At 43.9% G+C, this 19,979-nt stretch overlaps 2 protein-coding genes across 2 annotated transcripts in view; both read right to left on the bottom strand.

Moving 5' to 3' along the window:
- The window catches only part of OSBPL5 (oxysterol binding protein like 5), a 183,595-nt gene extending 183,457 nt beyond the window's left edge, over positions 1 to 138 (bottom strand). Inside the window, exon 1 of the mRNA XM_076344156.1 lies at positions 37 to 138. Coding sequence (XP_076200271.1) covers positions 37 to 51 — 15 coding nt within the window. The 5' untranslated portion in view covers positions 52 to 138. The remainder of the gene's footprint in view (positions 1 to 36) is intronic.
- A 13,701-nt stretch (positions 139 to 13,839) lies between these two features.
- PTPRJ (protein tyrosine phosphatase receptor type J) overlaps positions 13,840 to 19,979 on the bottom strand; it is a 77,167-nt gene continuing 71,027 nt past the window's right edge. The window contains exons 19-23 of the mRNA XM_076344152.1: positions 19,839 to 19,973; positions 19,314 to 19,433; positions 18,391 to 18,551; positions 17,763 to 17,898; positions 13,840 to 17,033 (exon numbers count right to left, since the gene is read on the bottom strand). Of these exons, the coding sequence (XP_076200267.1) occupies positions 16,875 to 17,033; positions 17,763 to 17,898; positions 18,391 to 18,551; positions 19,314 to 19,433; positions 19,839 to 19,973 (711 nt within the window). The 3' untranslated portion in view covers positions 13,840 to 16,874. The remainder of the gene's footprint in view (positions 17,034 to 17,762; positions 17,899 to 18,390; positions 18,552 to 19,313; positions 19,434 to 19,838; positions 19,974 to 19,979) is intronic.

Genomic DNA, 19,979 nt, shown 5'->3' with positions numbered 1-19,979 from the left:
ATATGTGTGTATACGGACCTATCTTTATATACTTACTGTGCAGCAAGGCATGGGTGTTAACGTTGGTCTCAAAACAATTGCTTTACAGCCTCAGGCAGAGCAACCTTCCTCTCACTCTCATCTCGGGCAAGTCAGTGTCGCTGGAAGGTGGCCAGGCAAGATCAGATTCATCAGCCAATAAAATTGTCTAAAGCTGCCGTTCCACAGGAGACTGTTCCTCTGGCTGCAGACTCAGGAGCAGCCAATAAAGAAGAAAATCAGCATCAGAGTGCGGGCAAGCATTTTGCCCCACACAAAGGGTCTGCTCTCCAAAAATCAAGCTTCCCCCTGCCTGTGCTGCTGTACACAGTCATCCTGCATGAAAACAACTTGCACTTGTCTTGCTTGGCTAAAATAGATGCACAGATATTCTGAACACTGACAAGGGTAAAGAAATCAGTCAAGCAGGTGCCTCGTGCTGGGAAGCAATATAGCGACATCCGGAGCCGTGAATTCATGCTGCTAGCGGGGGTACCACATCAGACCTAGCTTTGTAGGGGGTGGTGGGAATTACTGCTCAAACAACCTAGCATTCACTTGAGGACAGAGGTGTGGTTTGTGTGGGGCAGTGTGGAGACCATTGAAATCTTACCTCTATTTTATCTTCCAGAGCTGGACCCGCTGCAGTGGCTGCGTGAAACCATCCTGTCCTCGGACCCACGTGTTCGTCCTGGACCTCATTGCCATTCGGAAAAGCCCTTGATTTCACCCTGCCGGTCCTACGGCAGCAGCAAAATATCCCAGTGTGCAACAAAACTTTGCAGAGGTGGGAGTTGGAGCTGGCTGACATCTGGGGACCCTTAGGTCTTGCCTTTACTAGGAAAAACAAAAGAAGACAGTCTTAGTATGTGTCAGCTAACCTACAGTAAATCCTAAGGATGACAAGGCATTTGTTGCAGTTATGCATTTTAGCAGGTCAGGAAAGGCCTTGGGAGGTCTTTACTTCTAAATTAACATGAGGAGGAAGACCAGGCCTATATGTCACCAGTTTGAAAATGTGTATTTTGACAGTAGATGACCCAGTTTGCTATGAAATCTTGATAGAGAAAAAGCCCAGGTGGTCTCTGCACACTGTTTGCTCCCTTGCTGGCATTTACCTCTCCTAACTTCTTTGAGGTAAAAGCTATTTGGACTTGTTTCCACAGAAGTTTTGCACCAAGGTGCTTCACCTGCGAAGCTGACTCGCCACCCGATCTGAGGGCAGTCCAGGCCAAGGCCCACGTTTCCAGCAACATTTATTTCAGTCTCCTGATACAAGTAAAAAGCAAATACCATCCAGTCTTCACCAGTAACATTACATACCCTCACCTACATGCCTTAGAGGACAAAGCTGTCTGTAGTGCAGACAACCCCTTGGAAAGTTAAGACTTTGCAAAAAGCTACACCGCGTCTTGAAATGGGAGAGGTTTCTTAATGAAAAAGCAAACGGTAAGGAAAAAAGGGTTATATTAGCGTAGGTTCAGAAGACTGTAATTAACGATAACCACTTTTCCCTTTCATGTGCCATTGCCTTTAATCTCCTGTTTTGATATGGATGTATTTTTACTTATTTATGTGAGACAGTGCTACCTCTGCTCTCTTTACATGCTTATACTAAAGCCCTTTGGGGGACCACGAGCCAAAGATGTTACCCCCAGAGCTCTGAAGGCTGTGTTACGCTGGAGCTGGAAAAGAGGCTCCTAAAGAGCCACAGTATGCTAAAATCAGGCAGCACAGAGGCACAGCCTAACTGAATTCAACAGCCTGGACTTTGTACTCTGATCTTGGAAAGCTACATGTGCAAGCATTTATGATCTGGATTTTCCTTTGATGTCAACTGGCATAGACCCATGCCAATTCAGGCAGGCTTTTCTTCCAGCTGGGAATCTTCTGCTATCTTTGGAAAATGTGGGGTTTCATTTGAAGCCACTGTACGCTGCCATATTGCCCATTCAATGGCAGGGCTGGGCAGGGAGCACATGCCACCCTGAAGGCAATTACATGCTGGGTGCTCCCTTAAAGGGGGTCTCGGTGCTGTGGAAAGAGGCTTGTCGAATAGTAGCTTAGGAAAGCAGCATCTTGGCTGCAAAGAGGAGCAGGACATATACTTACTGGAAGCAGCTGTCTTAAGGAAACTAAGGGAAACATGACAAGCGAGTGAGGAGCCCCCATACCTTTTGGAGTAGGAGAGCACAAAGCCAGCAGCAGGCCAGGGCCCGCACCAGTGGCATACGAAAGAGGGGAACGCCAAGCAGGTTACCACAGCAGCCTGCCTCCAGGAACTTCTTAATTTTCATAGAGCTGATAAAAGAAAAATCAGTTGGCCAGGCAGCTGTGCTGGTATCCCATCCCCCTGGCAAGCACTGTGTTGATTTATTCTGCAAGTTGTGCACATTGCGCTGGAAACACGGTAAATACCTACATTTTCTCCTCCTGTGTATCTGGAGTGTAGTCAAACTGCACAGAGAGCTGCTAACGCAGGATTTGGTTTATCATTCATCATAAACTTCAGTTTCAGTGTTTAAATGCAGTAATGCAGAGCGTTTTCTAAGCTGCTTTCTACACGGATTTGACGTGGGTTTGGCTCTAATTAATTTGGAACAGGGCAAGGAGTTCAGAAATTTTCCTTTTCTCTCTCACATCCCTGTGTCCCACTTTACTTTTAAAGTGGTAAGGCCAATCTAGATCAAGGCACTAGGAGGAGAAGGGAGAGAAAGAAAAAAAATCTAACTGAATTAGAGATGGCTGACAGGGCATTTCATCATCAAAATCATGTGCTCAAAGCTTTTCAGAAACCATAACATGAGTGGCCATGCAAATCAGTGAGTCATTGCAACAGCTGAAGGGGAAAAACCCTACCAAAAAAAAAAAAGAAAGGAAGAAAAAAAAAAAGCAGAACTCTGCTCACCTGCTGAACCTGCTCACTGAGGAGTTTCCATAGCATGCTTGTGCTTTGCCTGGCCATAGCACGTTTTTATTCTCTTTAGTGCATTTATCCTTAGGATGGCTTTGTGAAGTAGGGCATTACTTCTGGGAAAGTTACATCACTTTGTGACTACTGGGAGAGCCCAGCAGCATGCAGGAAGCCTATGACACTTCAGGGAACTGAAGACATATCTTTGTAGTTACGGCTAAGGCTCTTAAAACTGCATTGGGTTTCGCTGTAACGCAAGATCAAAAGCTGCTTCCCTCTTCCCCATCCCTTCCAGCAACTGAATCTGCAGCTGCATCGGTGTGTCCTCAGTGAGGGGGTTGTGCAGTCTTAGCCTTTTAACAGCAGTCTCCTGGGTTTGCATATTTTATGGGCTCAGTATTTGCATGTTTTTTAATATAGATCTTTTAATTATATAGATGACCTCAATGTTTAAAGAAAACATACTGATTTGGGGGGGGGACAGCTGTCTTATACTCAACCTTTCACACCTACGTCGTGCACCAGTGACAGTGGGACAGTGTCACTTCCCATAGTTTTACCCTTTCTAGCAAGGAATGGTGAAAGAGCATGTATAGGAAAAAACAGTAAAACAATCAGAAGAACTCAGACTATTTTTTCCCCACCTCATGTCTAAGCAGTCCCTGCTTGAGGGTACTGTTCTGTCACCTCCAGAAACATGGAGAAATCCAAGTGCAATCCTTGGCAAAGAACTGCAATATGTACCAGAAAGCATGCAAAGAAAAATGCAGCCTGCAGAGAGTAACAGAAAATTATTTCCCTGTTCATTTTTTACACCTTTGAGAAGTAGGACACCCTCTCTTGGAGCAGGCAGGTCAGCAGGCATGACATCCAGTGGCCCTTGCTTTAAGGGGGTAGGCTGCTTTGGAGCAGGCAGAGCTTGGAAGGAGAGGCAGGATCGAAGGACTGGTGTTCCAGTAAGCCCTCGTGTGAAGGGTGCAGAAGTGATAGGAAAGGCTCAGCTCCTCGTGGCTTCACATAATCCTACTCCAGGTGCAGCCCACGATGAGCAAAAGGGATGAAGCCAGCTCTGTCAAAGCTGGGTTTTTTGTGTGTCAGAGTAGCTGTACCAGCTATCTGTAATAAACACCTTCTGTGTATGGTGTCCTGTGATCTGTCATGACAAATACCTAGCTTATCCATTAACACAGGAAAGGAGATCTTAAGTGATTCACAGTGGGGAAAAAAAAAAGTCGTGTTGCTCAGAACTCACTTTGATTCAGATGAAGCAACTTTGCAAGTCTAATAATGCAGCTTTTGGCCTTTTGTGTTATTTGCAGGAAAAATTTGAACAGACCTGCCAGGTTTGTTCAAGCAAAGGAAGGGACTGGATTTTTATTTACACATCCCCCCCCCCCTTAAATCAGTTTGACACTGCAGTATAGAATCTATGCCCTCTGGTTGGCAGCCTCATTACCATCTGTAATGAATGTAACATCTTAAAACATAAATAATTTATGTTGTAACAGCAAATACAGTTTGGAAGGAAGAAGACATTTGGGGAAACTGGGATCAGAAAAGGCTAGAGTGAGTCAACACGGGCCTCTCGGTTTCCATGGAATTATGAGCATTACCCTACGCGCCTTAACTGCAATCAAACTGCAGCCCAAACAACCGGGCCGACTCTTAGCACGGGAAATATTGCATCAGATTATCAAATAGGAAAGTCTAGTATTAAGCAAGGAGGGAGATCTCCCAGGCAGGGAGCATGCTGGACTGGGACACAGCAGGAACCAAATTTATTTTCCAGCTCAGTTGCCAATTTCTGTCCCACCCTAGGCAGAACACCTAACTGCGAGGGGGAGGAAATCTGTATAAATAAATGAAAAATTTTAGCAAACAGCTGTTCTGGCATAAATACTTTGTCACATCCCATTTTATGCTTGTTGAAACAAACTTTACCCATGCTTCCTCTGCTGCGCTTGGACTAATTTATCATGCATTATGTATGTTGCTCTGTCTCAGTGTTTAATTATTCATTAATCCCTCTATCCTCGTCCCCTTTCCCCTTCCACTTGCACGAGGATAAATCAGCACGAGTCATCAACTCAAGCCCTTCATCGCCACCAGCTCTCAAGGGTGTGAGCCTGCAGCCTGGCCCAGCTCTGGGCATTGCTAACTTTTGCCAGAGAAACCAAAATCCTACGTTTACTGACCGGTTTGGTTCAGACCTCAGGAAGGCGTAGGAGCGCTGTGTTAGACCAGGAGGCTGATGCATGGAAATGTCAGCCTCCCTGTGGGCTCCCTAACAACCGTCCTGCCCCTTGAGCAGGTGCTCCTGTGGGCTGGGGAGAGCCTGGTGTACCCCCAAAAAGCATGGTGCGGCCACAAACACGTGCCCCACAAACCCCAATGCAAGGTCCGAAACAACTTCCCCTCAGCCCCCAAAGTGGCAAGGGGCCCCGAGGAACCACCTCAGCGTCCCCTCCTGTCCACCCCAGCGAGACGCCAGCCCCAGCAGGCCCTGAGGGCACGCTCGCCTGGGATGGGACTCCCTGTTTCTCTCAGCAACATTTTCACTTCATTTCTATTTGGAGGGAGATGTCTGAAGAAGGTAGACCTACCTGTCACCCACCCTTGGGTGACACAAGGGCTGGGTGCCACCTCAGGGCCAGGTGACAGCTTGCAGGGCCATGCCTGTCCTGTCCCGAGCAATGGAGGGAGTGGGGTGGATTTGACCTGGCGGCCAGGTCTGACGATGAGCCTGGGCCTAATGGCTGCGTGATGGTGAGGAGAAGGTCCCCGGTCCTGTTAGGGAAGGGGGGGTGAGAAAGCAGCTGGGTGGGGGTCTCCAGCCAGCCGAGGTCAACCCACTGCATATTATTATTTATCAAACTACAAGCCTTGCACTTGTTCTTTTCTCTCCTGTTAGCTTTATGATTGTTTCTCCACTATTTATTCTCCTTTAGATTTGCTGTACGTGTTTCTGTGGGCAACATGGACAATTTTCCTGTGTGTTTTGCTCTCTCTAGTGCACTTGGGTTTCTCCACATCTCTGTGCCTCCAGGTACGTTCCCTCAGGGTGGCAGGTACATCTTTGCTCCCACAGTAGTACCACCTCTGTGTTTAGTCCACTGTTTTCAGGGCGCTCTTATGTATAAACCCATGGAATAAGGTACTATGTACAGCACAGTAGCTTTTTCTGTGAGCCAGTATCTTAAAAGCTGTTCTCAACTGCCAGTGCCACAGGAGTCTTGCTTTAACTCACATATGTGCTCAACAGGATCATGCATGGGAGCCATGAAGCTTTCCTTAGAAGAAAACCTTTGATGCTGGCCTGGTCCTTCCGAGTCAGCTCCCCAGCATGCAAGTCCATAGGCACAGCCAAACTGAGGAAAAGCAGGAAATTGTTACTGACTTCTGTAATTTAAGTACCAGATACCATTGCTTGCATTTTATTCCAGCCCCCATTTCCAAACAGCCACAAATAGATTCCTGTTAAAAAAAAAAAACCTTTCTCCTCCTTTTAGTAACAGTGATGTGCTGCAGTGTAGAAGAGGTATAAATCTGTTGTCGCCACTGTTCTGCTGGCCCAGCGCCCTCACCTGCACTGTATTGCAACTTCAGTTAGCGCAGAATGCTTCAGTCGGCATCACCGGTGAATGCATCAAGTATAATGTGCTTTTTTTAACTTTTAAGGCTTCCCCTCCAGCTTGCATAACATTACACAGCTGATCTCTTCATTTCCTACATGCAAAAATAGAGCTCCTTGTTCTGAAACCGCGCAGCTTTCAGCTGCTGCCAAAGGGGAATCCATCTGGGTGCCGTGACTTCCGCCCTTTGAAACGAGTCCTCCCCGCACCCTTAGCAGGCAGCAGGCCTGCGGCCGCATTCAGGATGCCTACCTGGTTTTGGTTTACCAGCAGAGCAGGGGGGATTGGAGGCAACAGGTGTACTCAGGCTGCTCATAAACCCCTCCTTGCAACTAAGTCAGCTTCCAGGGAGGAGGGATTTGCCCAGGTGTAGCAAGACCCTAATCACCACCATGTTTTCTGTTTGCTTTCTGCCTTTGCTGTGAAGTTACTTAGGAATAGTTGGCATTTCAGTTAACCGTATGAGTTATTCTGGGTTTTCCCATCTGTTGCAGCCCTGTTGTACCTCCTGGTTTCCCGTGCTTGGGCTCTGCTTCGCACAGAGGGCCCTGGGCTGCTCCTGGGGACTGGCCCATGCTGGGGAGACAGAGCCCTGCCAGCTGTTTTGCCAAGGCTGGCAAGGCACCACAGCGAAACACTGCTCTGTCCACTGCGACTTCTTGGGCTGGCCCCTCAGCTGCTTTTGCATAGCAAGAACCAGATCGAAAAGCCAGGCACATCCTCAGATGACTGATTTACCCCAAACGTCTCTTCCCCCACCCACCGTCTTTGGCACCGGCAAGTCCCCCTAGCCTGGCTACCCTCACGCCTGCTGCCTGTGACCTTGCGCAGCTCCGACCCCCACCTTACCTTTCAGTTTCATCGCCAAGGTTATTTTGCTGTAATTAGTCAATTGATTCCCCCATATGCGAATACTGAGCCATCCCGAGACTGTCACTTCAGAGGACTTTTGTCAGATTTGTTACCAATAATTAAACCGTCCCCACCCAAGCAGACTGCGCTTTTGATCAAGAATATGCAATTTGCTCCTGACTGTGGGCCAAGGAAACCCATGATTTGATCACAGTGCTGGCAGATGTCCTAGCGAGCAGGGGAAGCTCACTTTGTTATGCTTAGCAGCTCCTGCCTTTCAATCATGGGAAATCATAATTTGACTATTAGCACGTAAGAATTTTCCTTACACGCCAGCAAAGTTAAAAGGCCACTGTCAGCTTGGAGCATGATGCCTTCCCTATGGAGGCTGATGAGAGACCCCACACTAATCTCACCCTGCTGTTTGCCTGCTGGTTTCTGGTACAGTCCCAGGTGATTAAGATGTTATATTAGTGGCAATGGAATTATTTAACTATATGGAAATGTTTTATTTTTCCTCTTCTCTATTGTGTGAAACAAGAAGAGGCGCCACAGCCTCACTTCTGCAAACATTTGCAGTGTACACCTGCAGCAAAACGTGCAGGCTTTCCCCATCACAGCCCCTCGGCTCCAGCACAGCAAGAGCGCGTTCTGCTTCCCCCAGCGCATGGGAAAGCGATTCAGCCCCACAATGCAGCTGCTGGCAAAGATGTCCATTCATTTTGCCACTCCTTTTTGTAGTATTTCATAGGTGATTGTGTGTCTTTGTTAATGATACCAACATTCATTGTCCAGGCTTTGAATCGCCCACAAACCCCTCTGATTTTATTCCCACTCCCCACCCATTTTCCTGAAAGGAACTACTTGTGAACATTTTGCAAAACTGCCTTCAAATGTCTCCTAAAAATTTTGTATCTAAGAAGTCCAGAAAATGGTAGACAATTACAAATGCTGCTTATGAGGGTGACAATGGCCATCACACTGCTGTCTTGTGCCTCACTCAGCTGCTGGTTACATTTATCTCCTGCCTTTGGTGACATCATTGATTGCAAACTCTCATCAGGAGATGGTACTTCCCTCCTCAGCAGCTCTGTCCCCAGCCCAGAAAGCATCGAGCTTGACTCCCCCAGAGCCATCCCGCCTTTGCCAAAATAAACTAAATAGCAAAGTCCTTGAAAGTTGAAATGTTCACTGTGTGAAAGACCAATCCCAGGAAAAATTGCAGTGTCATGTTTTTTCTGAGTGCAGAGAGAGCAGCCTCCGCAGACTGTGGGGTTGGTGCTTGTCTTTTCACATAGATTCTGTAAAAGCACTTACAATATATTGATGACCTTATATAATAAATTGCAAGTACAGTCATGTTTCATCTGGAACCAATTGGCCATATTCTATAGAATAATACTTCCATGTACTTGTAATAGCATTTAAAGCTGGTGACTTTGAGAGAGCCTTAAGGCCCTGGTTTGGTAATAACATTTTGCCTTCCTCAGACCGATTTGTAAAATTTCAGCCTACCCAGCCATGCACACTTACATTGCATTGGAATAACTTGGCCAGAGGCCAAATATTTTAAAAAAGGTATTTAACTTCTGTCTGTGAAATGGAAAGTTGAGTACCTAAATACGCATGATGGATGGCTCAGTGCAACGCTCTTCAGGAAAAAGCATATACTTTCCACAGCTGCTTAGAATGAGGCCCTAACTCAAATCTATAAATAAGATAATATTGTGGAAAAAATGTCTTATATGTATTGACCTATTTCAGTACCAAAATCTACATATAGGAGAGCTATCAGTGTTACGGTAATTTGTCTGCCATTCTAGATAGCACAGGTTACCATCTGCAGAGAGTTTAAAGGGATATTACTGATTGACATCCATATATATCCAGATTCCCTATTCTCTGTCCCACCATTTTCTAACTGGGTGCTTAGTTTTGCTCAAAAAAAAAGTAAGCTCAGTTTGCCAAGGCCCTGTGCAAGCTGCTTGCTCCGGGTATGCCTCCGTTCCCTCTCTCCTCTGACTTGCAAGGGTAGGGGAACAGGGATAAGGTCATGTTCCACATGTGACTGAAATTGGTGCTTTCTTTGAATTGCTCAGTATTTCAGTCCCCTTGCCTACAAAAGACATTTTAGAGAAACAAAAGTAGAATATACTCTTAAATCCTGATTGAAACAGTCAACATTCATCTTTACTTTAAATTGCTTTAAAAAACATCCAAATGGTGAAAAAATAAAATAGAAAGAAATTCCCAAGAAAGATTTTTTTTTCAGGTAGTGTGGAACTGTTCAAATCTTTGTTTGGTGGTATTTTTTAAAGGCAATGCTTTCTAAAACCCTAAAAAGCTCATTTTCAAAATACCAAGTGGCAACATCAAGTGTCTTAACAGAAATAACATGACTGGTACTAATGTGCTGGCAGTGAGCTTGACAAATCAAAATATTGATGGTCTCGCTGCAGCTAACACTATGAAATCTATTTTGTTGGCATCTCAGTCACTTTAGGAGATCATCATGCGGAGGAAGAACAATTCAACAGCTTTCGATGTGGCTTATTTTTGAATTACAATGGTTTAAAAGGTTTGGTTGATCCTTGTTGTTCAATTTTTCTCACTATTTTGGTAACTGGCCTACAAATGGCCTCCAGAGCTCAGCTTTCCTCTAGCATGTGCCAGCCTGGCCTGTCACCATCAGCGCTGGGAGCATCGCTCAGGCCAGGGGACAGCAGGCAAGAGCCGTTCAGCCTGGCCAGACCCTGCTCAGAGCAGATCTTCCATGGGACCAATGGTGATATACGAGCATGGGAAGTTTGGATGTGAAGTGTTATTTCTAGTTTTGATTTATTCCTCGTTCAAAGGCGGAAGGGTTTGTAAGCAGCTGGGTAGTTTTAGATACGTCTTCCAGTAGATTCAGAGCATTTGCTGAAGCTCCCTCACACACCCATTTCCATTATAGCTGTGCTTGTAAAAAAAAAAAAAAAAAAAAAAAATCTATCACTAAAGCTTTGCATTGAAATCTCACTGTATTTCAGGCTGGAGATGGAAGAAGCCAAAGTAACTCAGCAGATGTTGCTGGATGCTTTAAAAAGTGCATTTAAAACCTCTCTAAGAGCCTATGTAAAAAAAGGCACAGAAGAATCACGGTTAGTGTTACGCACACACACATAAACAGATCCATTAACTGAGATAGCCTTTTAACTGTTACTCAGATTGAGCAAGCACATCGTTGTTTGCTGTCTTTATTGATGTATCTGCACTGTGTTCAGCAATCCTATAAATCCTTTATTGCGGGGAACAGCTGCAGAGCAGACTGATAAGCTGGGAAATGAACACACAGCCAACAGTGCTGAATAACCAGCTCTAGGCTGGTCCGAGCCAGAGCCCTTACACCTTGGACTACGTGCACCATTGGAAAATGTCTAGGTATCAGCAGGACTCGAGTGTAAGAGCACTTCCTAAGGAAGCAAAGGATTATTTGGCATTGTCAGGCTATTGCTGAACTTAAAAGTTTCTGAAAAAAGTCATCTGATCAGGTGTATAACGCTCTGTAGTTGAGCACGAGGTGCCTAGCCCCTGTGGAGCAGACAGATGGCCTTATGCAGGCACTGCGGCCTGGGCTTAACCACTGACATGGGTCAGGGCTGGAGGGCACAGGCTTTGCGCCTACAGCGTGGGGAGAAGGAAGGGGAAACAGCCCATGGGGTGCAGGGAGGTTATTGGCATCTGGGAAGGAAGTGAAAAAGCAAGCAGCCTAGCAGGAAAAGCTTTCCCTGGAAAGAACGGTGGTATCATGTGCCATCTGGAGGCTTAAAGCAGAAATGAACAGGCTGTATTTCCTTTCCGGAGAGACAGCAATCGCCTTTTAGGTAGATACATACCTTAATCAGAGCTGACATTAGATCAGCCTTTATCACAGAGCCTGTTTTCCTTCTGATAATACATTCTCAACACTGGAAGCACCACATCAGAAAACTGCCAGATCAAAAAAAACCCGAGTCCAGAAATCTCTTACAGAAGATACATGTCTTCTTGCCCATCCTGCCCTGCACTGAAACAAGGGCAGAGACATGGCACGGTGTGTGGAGAGCGCTCTGTCCCTAGCACCCAGCTCTTGCGTCCCTAGCAATCTTCTTGTAAGCACTATTAATACACTAGGGATGGCCATGAAACACTAGCATGACATCTGGAACATTGTTCCAAAGAATCTGGCTTTTCCCCAGTCACTTGGAAAGTTGGAGGTAAAACGTGAGTTAAAGTAACTCGCTTTGGATCAAACTAGGCTACCTTTTCTCAGTGAGAGGAACCTATCTGCTGGGTTTGCTCTGGCTGTCAGGAGATGATGTCTATTAATTTTAAATGAAGTAAACCCAGGAAAAGCAACTTGGATGAATAAGTTGGGTTCTACTAAGGAACAGGGACAAAGAACAACAGGCCTGGATCCTGAATCTTTTTTTTTCAGGTCTAAGAAGCAGTCTGAGAGGGGCTCCCAGCTTCTCCCCCTTGTGAGATGTACAAACGGCTCCTTCCCTTCTGCCAGCAAAGCAGGCAGGAAGCAGCTCCTCCTGGTGCTTCCAAGTCAGGTTTTCTACTTTGTTTACCTCCTCCTCCCTCACAGGCAGGAGGCTGGCATGGGCAAAGAGTTTGCCCAACCCAAGAAGAGGGAGAATGGAACAAAGCACAACACTGGAAAGGGATACTGTTTGGTACCAACTCTGTAAACACTTCTGCAAAGTGCTGAACACGGAATGATTTAAAGCCAGAGGTTTCAACAACGCAAGGTTTCTCCTCTTATGTGAAGAGCCGAAAGGGACTCCCTGAAGCAGAGCCACAGTAACTGGAAAAAGTAAGTAAACGGACTTCTCTGGCGGGTACGAGAAGTGGGAGAACACTGTACCTACCTCAGAAACGAGTAAACTGTTGATCTTTGCTTGCCCCTTATTATGCCCCTGGACAAAAGTGATTGCATCTGCTTTTTTTTTTTTAAATTAGTTTTTACCAAGGAGCTGTTAGTGATGGGAAAGATGCTAGGTCCTAAGAGAGTTTTTCTTTTTCCTTGAGAAAAGCAGAATGTGCAAAGTTTTCAGGTGTTTTTCCCTTCCAAGCTCCCATTTCTGCCCTCTTCTGCAAGAACATCCGCATCTGTTAATCTCCAAACTCCATTCACTGCCAGATGATAACACCCAGCCAGGAAGGGCATGCCAGGGCAGCAGTATTTCTGACTACATTCCATTTATCAACCAAAGAACAGGACAGAAACATTACGTCCTCTCCTTTCTGACCTCCACCTTTTTAGTCTCAAAGGCAGTAAAAACTAGTAAATTACAAGATCAGGTACAGAATGCGATTTCCAGATACATGGGTTCAACTTTACCCACCTGAACAGACCAACGCTCCAAGTGACAGCCAGAACAGTTGGCTTTACTGAAGTTCTAGTATTTCAAACAAACCTATGCGATTTAAGGAGGAAAAAAAAAGTGAGGAATTTTGCTCCCTAACAGTCTCCCTGAGGCTGATTGCCCCTGGCAGTGGTGGTCACCTGCTGCAGGTCCTGCACTGGGAGGTTCATTGTCACAGCTTCTTTTCTGCAGCACGAGTCTCACCAAGAGCATTCGGACAACCATCATGTGGCTGGCACATGCTCCCACTGGAAGATGACGAGACAATCATGCTTTACTCTTCCCATCTCACCATGCAGTCGTTTCAGAAAATGCAGCAGTTACCATGGAGGATCACAAGATTCTACAGTAAGTGTCAGCACCCCGTGACGAATTGGAGAGCTGCTGAGTTCCAGTATCACCCTCCAGGCATGTGATCCTCCTTGGGAGTGATTCAGACAGCAACCAGGAATGGAAACTAAGAATTTTAGAAGAAATGGACTTAACTGAGGTAATTTTATATGTATCTACAGTCAGGTAATCTGTAATCAAGAAGCCAGCTATAACATTAGAAGGGGGTGCAGAAATACCTTTATAACACCTCCCCCTGACAATAGAACATCCCCCTTCAAGGGATCAAAAAGTCCTCCCTCTTGTTCTTCTGGAAGTAAATGAGTCCTGGAAACAATGGTCCTCCCGCAAGGCTATTTCAGTGAGCGGAAATCTTTTGATTGACCTTGGATGAAGGTATTGTTCCTTTAACTGGTACCAAGCTCTTCATTTAGAGAAACCACCAACCACCAGGACACATTAAGCATTGGGCCCTGGTCCTGCCAGGCAAGTCTCAATGACAGATTAACACCCTTGCAGGGAGCCCCAGTGACCGTAATACAAATCCAACTCAAGTGCCACCCTACAGGATGGGAGCCCACTTTCCTTGTCCACTCTAAAGCCCTTCCAAATGAAATGGGTATTTTGGCAAATTCATTTTATTCAGAAGGAACTGAAAAGAGAACCCCTAGAAAGGAAACAAGACAGAAAGTGCTGTAGGATAATGCTTTTTAATTGTTATTTTTATATCTTTAAAAACAAATCAAACCATTAAAAACATAGACATGTGCTGAAATTTCCTGTACAACAAATATGAAAACAATAAAATTTGTACATCATTTCAAGATATTCAACAGTCACTTATTTGAAACACATCAACTTTTCCCTTCTTAAGCAGGCCCCAAATGGGAAAAAGCGTAGAACAGAAATGCAGGAGATGTAATTGCCACACAGTGGAGCTTTCAGCCTGCAAAGTGGATAGCTTTAGATAAGCAACGACAAGAGAAAACACTGACCAAAGAGACAGAACTCGGCAATCGTAACACAGAGAACATCAGAAGGCAGAGAAAAGTTATTTGCAGGAGTTCAAGTCATCTTGACCAAAACAGGTCCACAAGGTAGTAGAGCATTACCCACAATCCTCCTTCTCCTGCAGAGACATCCTATGAGGCATGTCCTACCTATTCACATCAACACTACGGCCAACTTCATGTTTACAACATTTTAAGCCTTACCAACTTTTTCCATCTATACCTGGGATCAGCAGGTCATTTACTTCAAAACTTCAGCCTCTTCTCACAATGAGTCAGTTTTGGGAAAACACATGCATACAATTATATTAAAAATGGATACTCATTAGATGATGACACAAGTGAGAATATGGCGCCTGCTTCCAACATCAAAACGATGGGACAGATGTTTGTTTTCTGTAAGAGTATCTGGGCAGTGGTTAGGCAGAAACACATACCATTCTAGCTAGTTTTCTGATATTCTGCTGCAATATAATGCAAGCACGTGATCTAGCATAGAAGATTCACGTCCCTCTCTTCTGTGCTATATAAAACAAGGGCCTTCTGAAGCAAGAGAGCATTCGCCCACCCTAAGGCAGCAAGTTCTTGGGAGGCCTGGAATGATGAATACTGTCTCTGTGCTCTGCACAGATGTGCAGTAATTAAAAGATTGAGAGAAAAAAAATAAACGTGACCATAAGGGGCAGGCTTTCCTCCCTCCCAGTTCCTTTGGAATGGTTCTGTTTGGTCCAAGTGGTTTATCCTTGTTTGTCATCTGACAGCAGCTTAGGAAGAATGCCGGGTGAGAGATCCACTATGTGGACTGCCAGTTTGCATGGAGTTGGGCAGGATCGTTAACCTTTTATTGATTTAAAGTATTTCAGAGAAAGAAAAAAATATATTCAAGAACGCACAAGTGGCTGCTACAAAAAAAAAAGCTGAAGCGCACTGTGGTTTGTCCTCCAGTTTTGCTCACACAGCACACCACAATTTCACACCAGGTTGTAAGAAATTCCTCTGCATACCTGTAGTTACCGTTGTGCACCAGGAATTCCTATGTTTTCCTTCAGCTGACAGTGGATTCTGTGAGGTCACCAGGTTCCACTGTAATGCCACATACACTCCTAGTATCTGTAGCTTTTTCCAACAACTCTGCTACAACAAACAAATAACAAAAAAAAAAGAAAAAGCAGCAGAATTCCAGGGACTCTGGTTATTAAACCTTCATAAGATTTTCACCACTTTATAGCTATTCTATAGCATTATTCATAAACTTCATATTCCTCTGCAATGCAACCAGTGCAATGATCCAAAGACCAAAAAACACCCCCCCAAGATACTTAAGAAGTCCTTCATTGGTAATGCCTTCGTAAGTCCAACAGTTATGTACCAGCAAAATAAAGCCAATCTAATCCCTGACTTGTAAAATCAGCAACTAGGGGTTTTCTGCTTGTTTGTTCTGTTTTGAAAAGGACCAGTTGAAACAACAGCAGCAGTATATTGCAAATAATTATAAAACAATTACATTAGATCAATGAGATGCAGGCAGGTAAGATGTGTCTCAGTTTTGAATGGCTAAAACAACCAAGAAATTGGTCTTTACAGCAGAATTTTGTGCAATTTGTTTTGGCAGAAACAGTAAAGCCAGTCAATCTGTTTGGGAGTGCTTGGACACTTGGAACCTTAGTTCGACATTTTCACAGATTTATATATTTGAGGAAAAACAACAACAATGATAAAAAGACACCAACCTGAGTAAAAAACTCTATTAGAATAGAGTGATCATTATTCAGTAAATCATATATTGCACCTTTAAATAAATCATTATAAATTGTATAAAAACAGGAATATCAGCCAGGAACAGGGAGGAGCTATTCTGTCCTTCATACACACCCACAGACACCCCCACGCACACATTCACATACTCACTTGCTCATTTTTTTTTTTTTACTATAGTTAAAGCTCAGAGTGACAGACCATACTCCTTTTCCTCTAGCAGAGGCACCGAAACATTAAGGCAGGGGGTATTTGTGGTGAAATGCAAAAACAAAGCTCACCTCCAAACTTCTGGAGAGTCCTGCCAACAGTGCAACTACAGTTAAGTTTGACATAAGCCTTATTTAAAAATCTGTGTTCTCATTAAGAGTTTCAGTACAAAAATAGAATCTCTGCTGTTTTTTTTTCTAGAGTAGCAACTAGAAAAGGCACAATTTCCAAGTATAAACGTCCATTTGAAGGAGCTGTTTGTACTCCTTTTTTAAATAAAAAGGAACACAGAAAAAAAAAATCAGAGGCACATATCTATTAGCTAAGTAACCAGATACAGTAGATAAAATATGTTCCTGAAACTTATAATTAAATATATTAAAACAGCCCACAAGCCTGGTGTCTGTAAATGAAATCATATAAAATTGTAATAAAAAGCTTGTGTTATTATTTTAATATTTAAATTCTAGTTCACCATTCATACTGCAAATGCTATTTCACCTATCAGCACTGTTAAATTCCCAAGAAAAAGCGAGATTCCTCTGTTAACTTTAGTTTTGCTTGTTTGTTTTGTTTTTTTAATATAATCTGCAGCTCCTGCCAGCATTGTTTTTCCTCCTGTAGATCACATCTTTGAATGCAGATAGAACTGGAGAAGCCAGACGTGAGATACTGCACACAATCCTGGAAAACATGAGTAGAACATCTCCCTTTCCTATGCGCAGATAACACCTCCTGGAGACACTGCATTCCTTCCAGACTATGCGTGGTAGCCATTGGCCTTCCCGAAGCCTGGCCCAGGTGTGAAATTTTCATAGATTGCCATTGCTGTCATGTTCTGGTAAATAAGATCGGTTTTCTTGTCTTTCTGTGATCTAATAATATCCATAACACACTGATTTAGGAAAACGTACTGGTCCTGATGGGAGAAAGAAAAATGAGGGTAATATATTTCTAGAAAATACCTGATTTTGGAAGTAATTCTGCTCCTGAATATAGGTTTTGGTTTTTGGATGCACTGTGCTGAATGTTATCACAGAGTATTTTTTAGAAGTTGTATGTACAGTTCATAGAAAATAGGGCTGGAAAGGACCTCATGATGTCATCTGATCAACCCCCCATAAAAAACTAGGATCAAATTTACTGTCATGCCTAACACCCTCTTAAAAGACTTTCATGATGGAGATTTTACAGCCTTTTCCAAATCAGCTTGAGTTAATCCACACACCTTTTTGGATCAAAGTGATAATTTCAGCAGGAACACGTGTGTTCCTGCAGAACACAAAAGAAAAGATGCACACTGAGACCACTTGACAAGATAATTCTGGCTCACAGCTATAAAGATAAAACTCACATGGGTAAAACAAGCTGCAAAAAAACTTTTTCACGATTTTATTCTTTCCAGCTGCAAATGCCAGTACTACAAAGTACTCTGTAAAGAGATTGCTTGGATATACTACAGCCCCTGGCTGCAACTACTGTTGTGGGAAGAGATGAGACAGGAAGGAGGGAAGTTAAATAAAGAGCAATTTCAGATTGCTCCTTAATATCTCATCTTTCTGTAATTCTGAGCTACATCTTGAATCCACCTTTCCTGGATTATTATGGCCATTTGAAAAACACGCTGCTGGATGAAAGACAGCCTTACCTCTGTTTGCACCATTAAAGGTCGGTGCATGCGAAGATCATATACCACTCCATACACATCCACAGTATTCTCCATTTCAATCTGCTGAATCAGGCGGTCAATGGCAATGAAAGTCCCTGTCCTCCCGACACCAGCACTGCAATGACACGGGGAAGCTATTTACTGCTTTCTCTCAACCACCTGCTCACCAGTGGCCTGACGAAAAGCCAGTGAAGCTAGTAAGATGCTTTCTATTATTTCAGTGGCACAGGTATTACAAGTCTCTGCAGTCCAGCAGGGTGGTTCTTACCATCACCAAGAGGGAGGGAGGGAGGACACGCTTCGGGGCTTCCCAGCCTTGCACTTGCACAAGATTACATATAAAAGCACTGGAAAGGGCAACTTTTTCAGCTAAGTTTTCCAGGCTAGGAGAGACTGTCTGATCTAATGCCATTTTGTATCATGTACTTTGCTACCTACATAGCATTGCTATGTTTCTGAAGCACAGGGCAAAGGCTTTAATTCAGCAGGGTGAATAGCCTATGTTCTTAAGCAAAGAGACTTTTTTTTTTTAAATCAAATTGAAAAAGAATTGTTCTTAAAAAAGCCACAAGAAAAAGCGTGTCTAACAGAAACACGTTCTTCCTACCTGCAGTGCACCAGAGTAGGAGAGTCGACTGGATTTTGACTGCTGTACTCATGAACAAGGTGTCTAAAGTTGATGAGAAGGTCTGTTGCCTCCGGCACTCCATGATCTGGCCAGGAGGTGAAATGGAACTGGCGCACTGTGTGGCTCTCTGGTGTGTTGGACTAGATGAATACACATTAAAGACAAAAGAAAATAGGCTTTAGAGGAGCAACAGTAGGGTTCCTGCTGTATGTACTGGGCAAAGCTCAGCTTCATTAGAGATGCCTGTTACAAACTGTGCAGTAATTTGATCAATGATATTTCAGTTTCCCGCTTCCTTCCGCTCTGGTAGAGAATACTTTGAAATAATTTCCTTTTACCTTTCACTTTACTCCAAGATCTCTGCTGCATTACATTTGCTGAGAGAGATGGGGCTAATTGTTCAGTCTAGCAGATATTACAAGTATCTGCATAAGCACAAGTTTTGGTGCAAGTCTCAGGGAAACATGAGCTGCAGGTTCACTGATGGGACAATCGGTAATTCCCATTAGCAGGCTGGATTTTGCTGGCAGATCCCTTTCTGCCACAGGGAGGGTCTTACTGACAACTCATACCCACCTCTGGATATGTTACTAACACACTGTTGTGGGAAGCCAGGGCATATGAGCAAATGCATATACATAAATATCACAGGAATCTCATTGTCAGTAAATAGTGTGAACGATTTTAAATCAGATTTTTGGCAGAAAGCAGACCAATCAAAGCCTCAAATTAAAATAAACCACTCTTGTCCTTTTCCCTCAGATAACTTTGAATTTGATTAAGTTTTAGTGAAATTACTATATTCTGTCACTCCAGTGTTGCTTGACCTGTAAAGTCACAGTGATACGATAAACCACTTCTAGAGATACTTATACACAACGAACAACTGAGGGGGTACTCACCTCTTCTACAGTGAAGTCCCTTATTGTCCATTCTGGAAGGACAATCTCCAAGACCATTGTCACAATAATGTCACCATAGCTCTTGGATTGTTTGTCTGGCCAGTATTGCTCACATTTTGTCTAAAAAGAGAGTTACAAGGTTAGACACAATACACACAGAAACGAAGCAACTGACAGTTTTAAATAACACACCAGCTGAAGCAGGGCTAGAAAGCTTGTCGCCCTTCCCAATAGACTATCCCAAAGCAGGAGAAGCTCTGCCAAAACCATTCTTTCGGGAGAAGAACCCACCCTTAAAAGATAGCGATTCCACAACTCTCCTATAGAGACAATCTATTCTGGTAGTCAGCAGACAAAAATGGGAAAAAGCTAAAAAGATTGGGCTTATTTAATTTAGAAAACAGTCTTCAGTAAGTGGATGGTTGTTAAAAGAAAGTGGTCAGTCTCCAACCTACTAGGGTAACAACAAAATTAGAAGAGATCCACTCGTCTTCAAGAGACAGTTCAGTTTTAATAAAAACATACCCGGCCTTGTTCAACACATTTTGTCAACATAACAATAGAGTAGATATTCTTTTCCCAAATCATGCGCCAGAAGTCTTCTATAGTATCGGGTAAAGGACCCTGTGCAGCAATAAATGCCTTCTTTGAGTTATAGCCCTAAGA

This window comes from Aptenodytes patagonicus, chromosome 7 (genome assembly GCF_965638725.1).
Source record: "Aptenodytes patagonicus chromosome 7, bAptPat1.pri.cur, whole genome shotgun sequence".
NCBI classification, from domain to species: Eukaryota; Metazoa; Chordata; class Aves; order Sphenisciformes; family Spheniscidae; genus Aptenodytes; species Aptenodytes patagonicus.
This window is presented reverse-complemented; position numbering and strand designations above follow the sequence as displayed.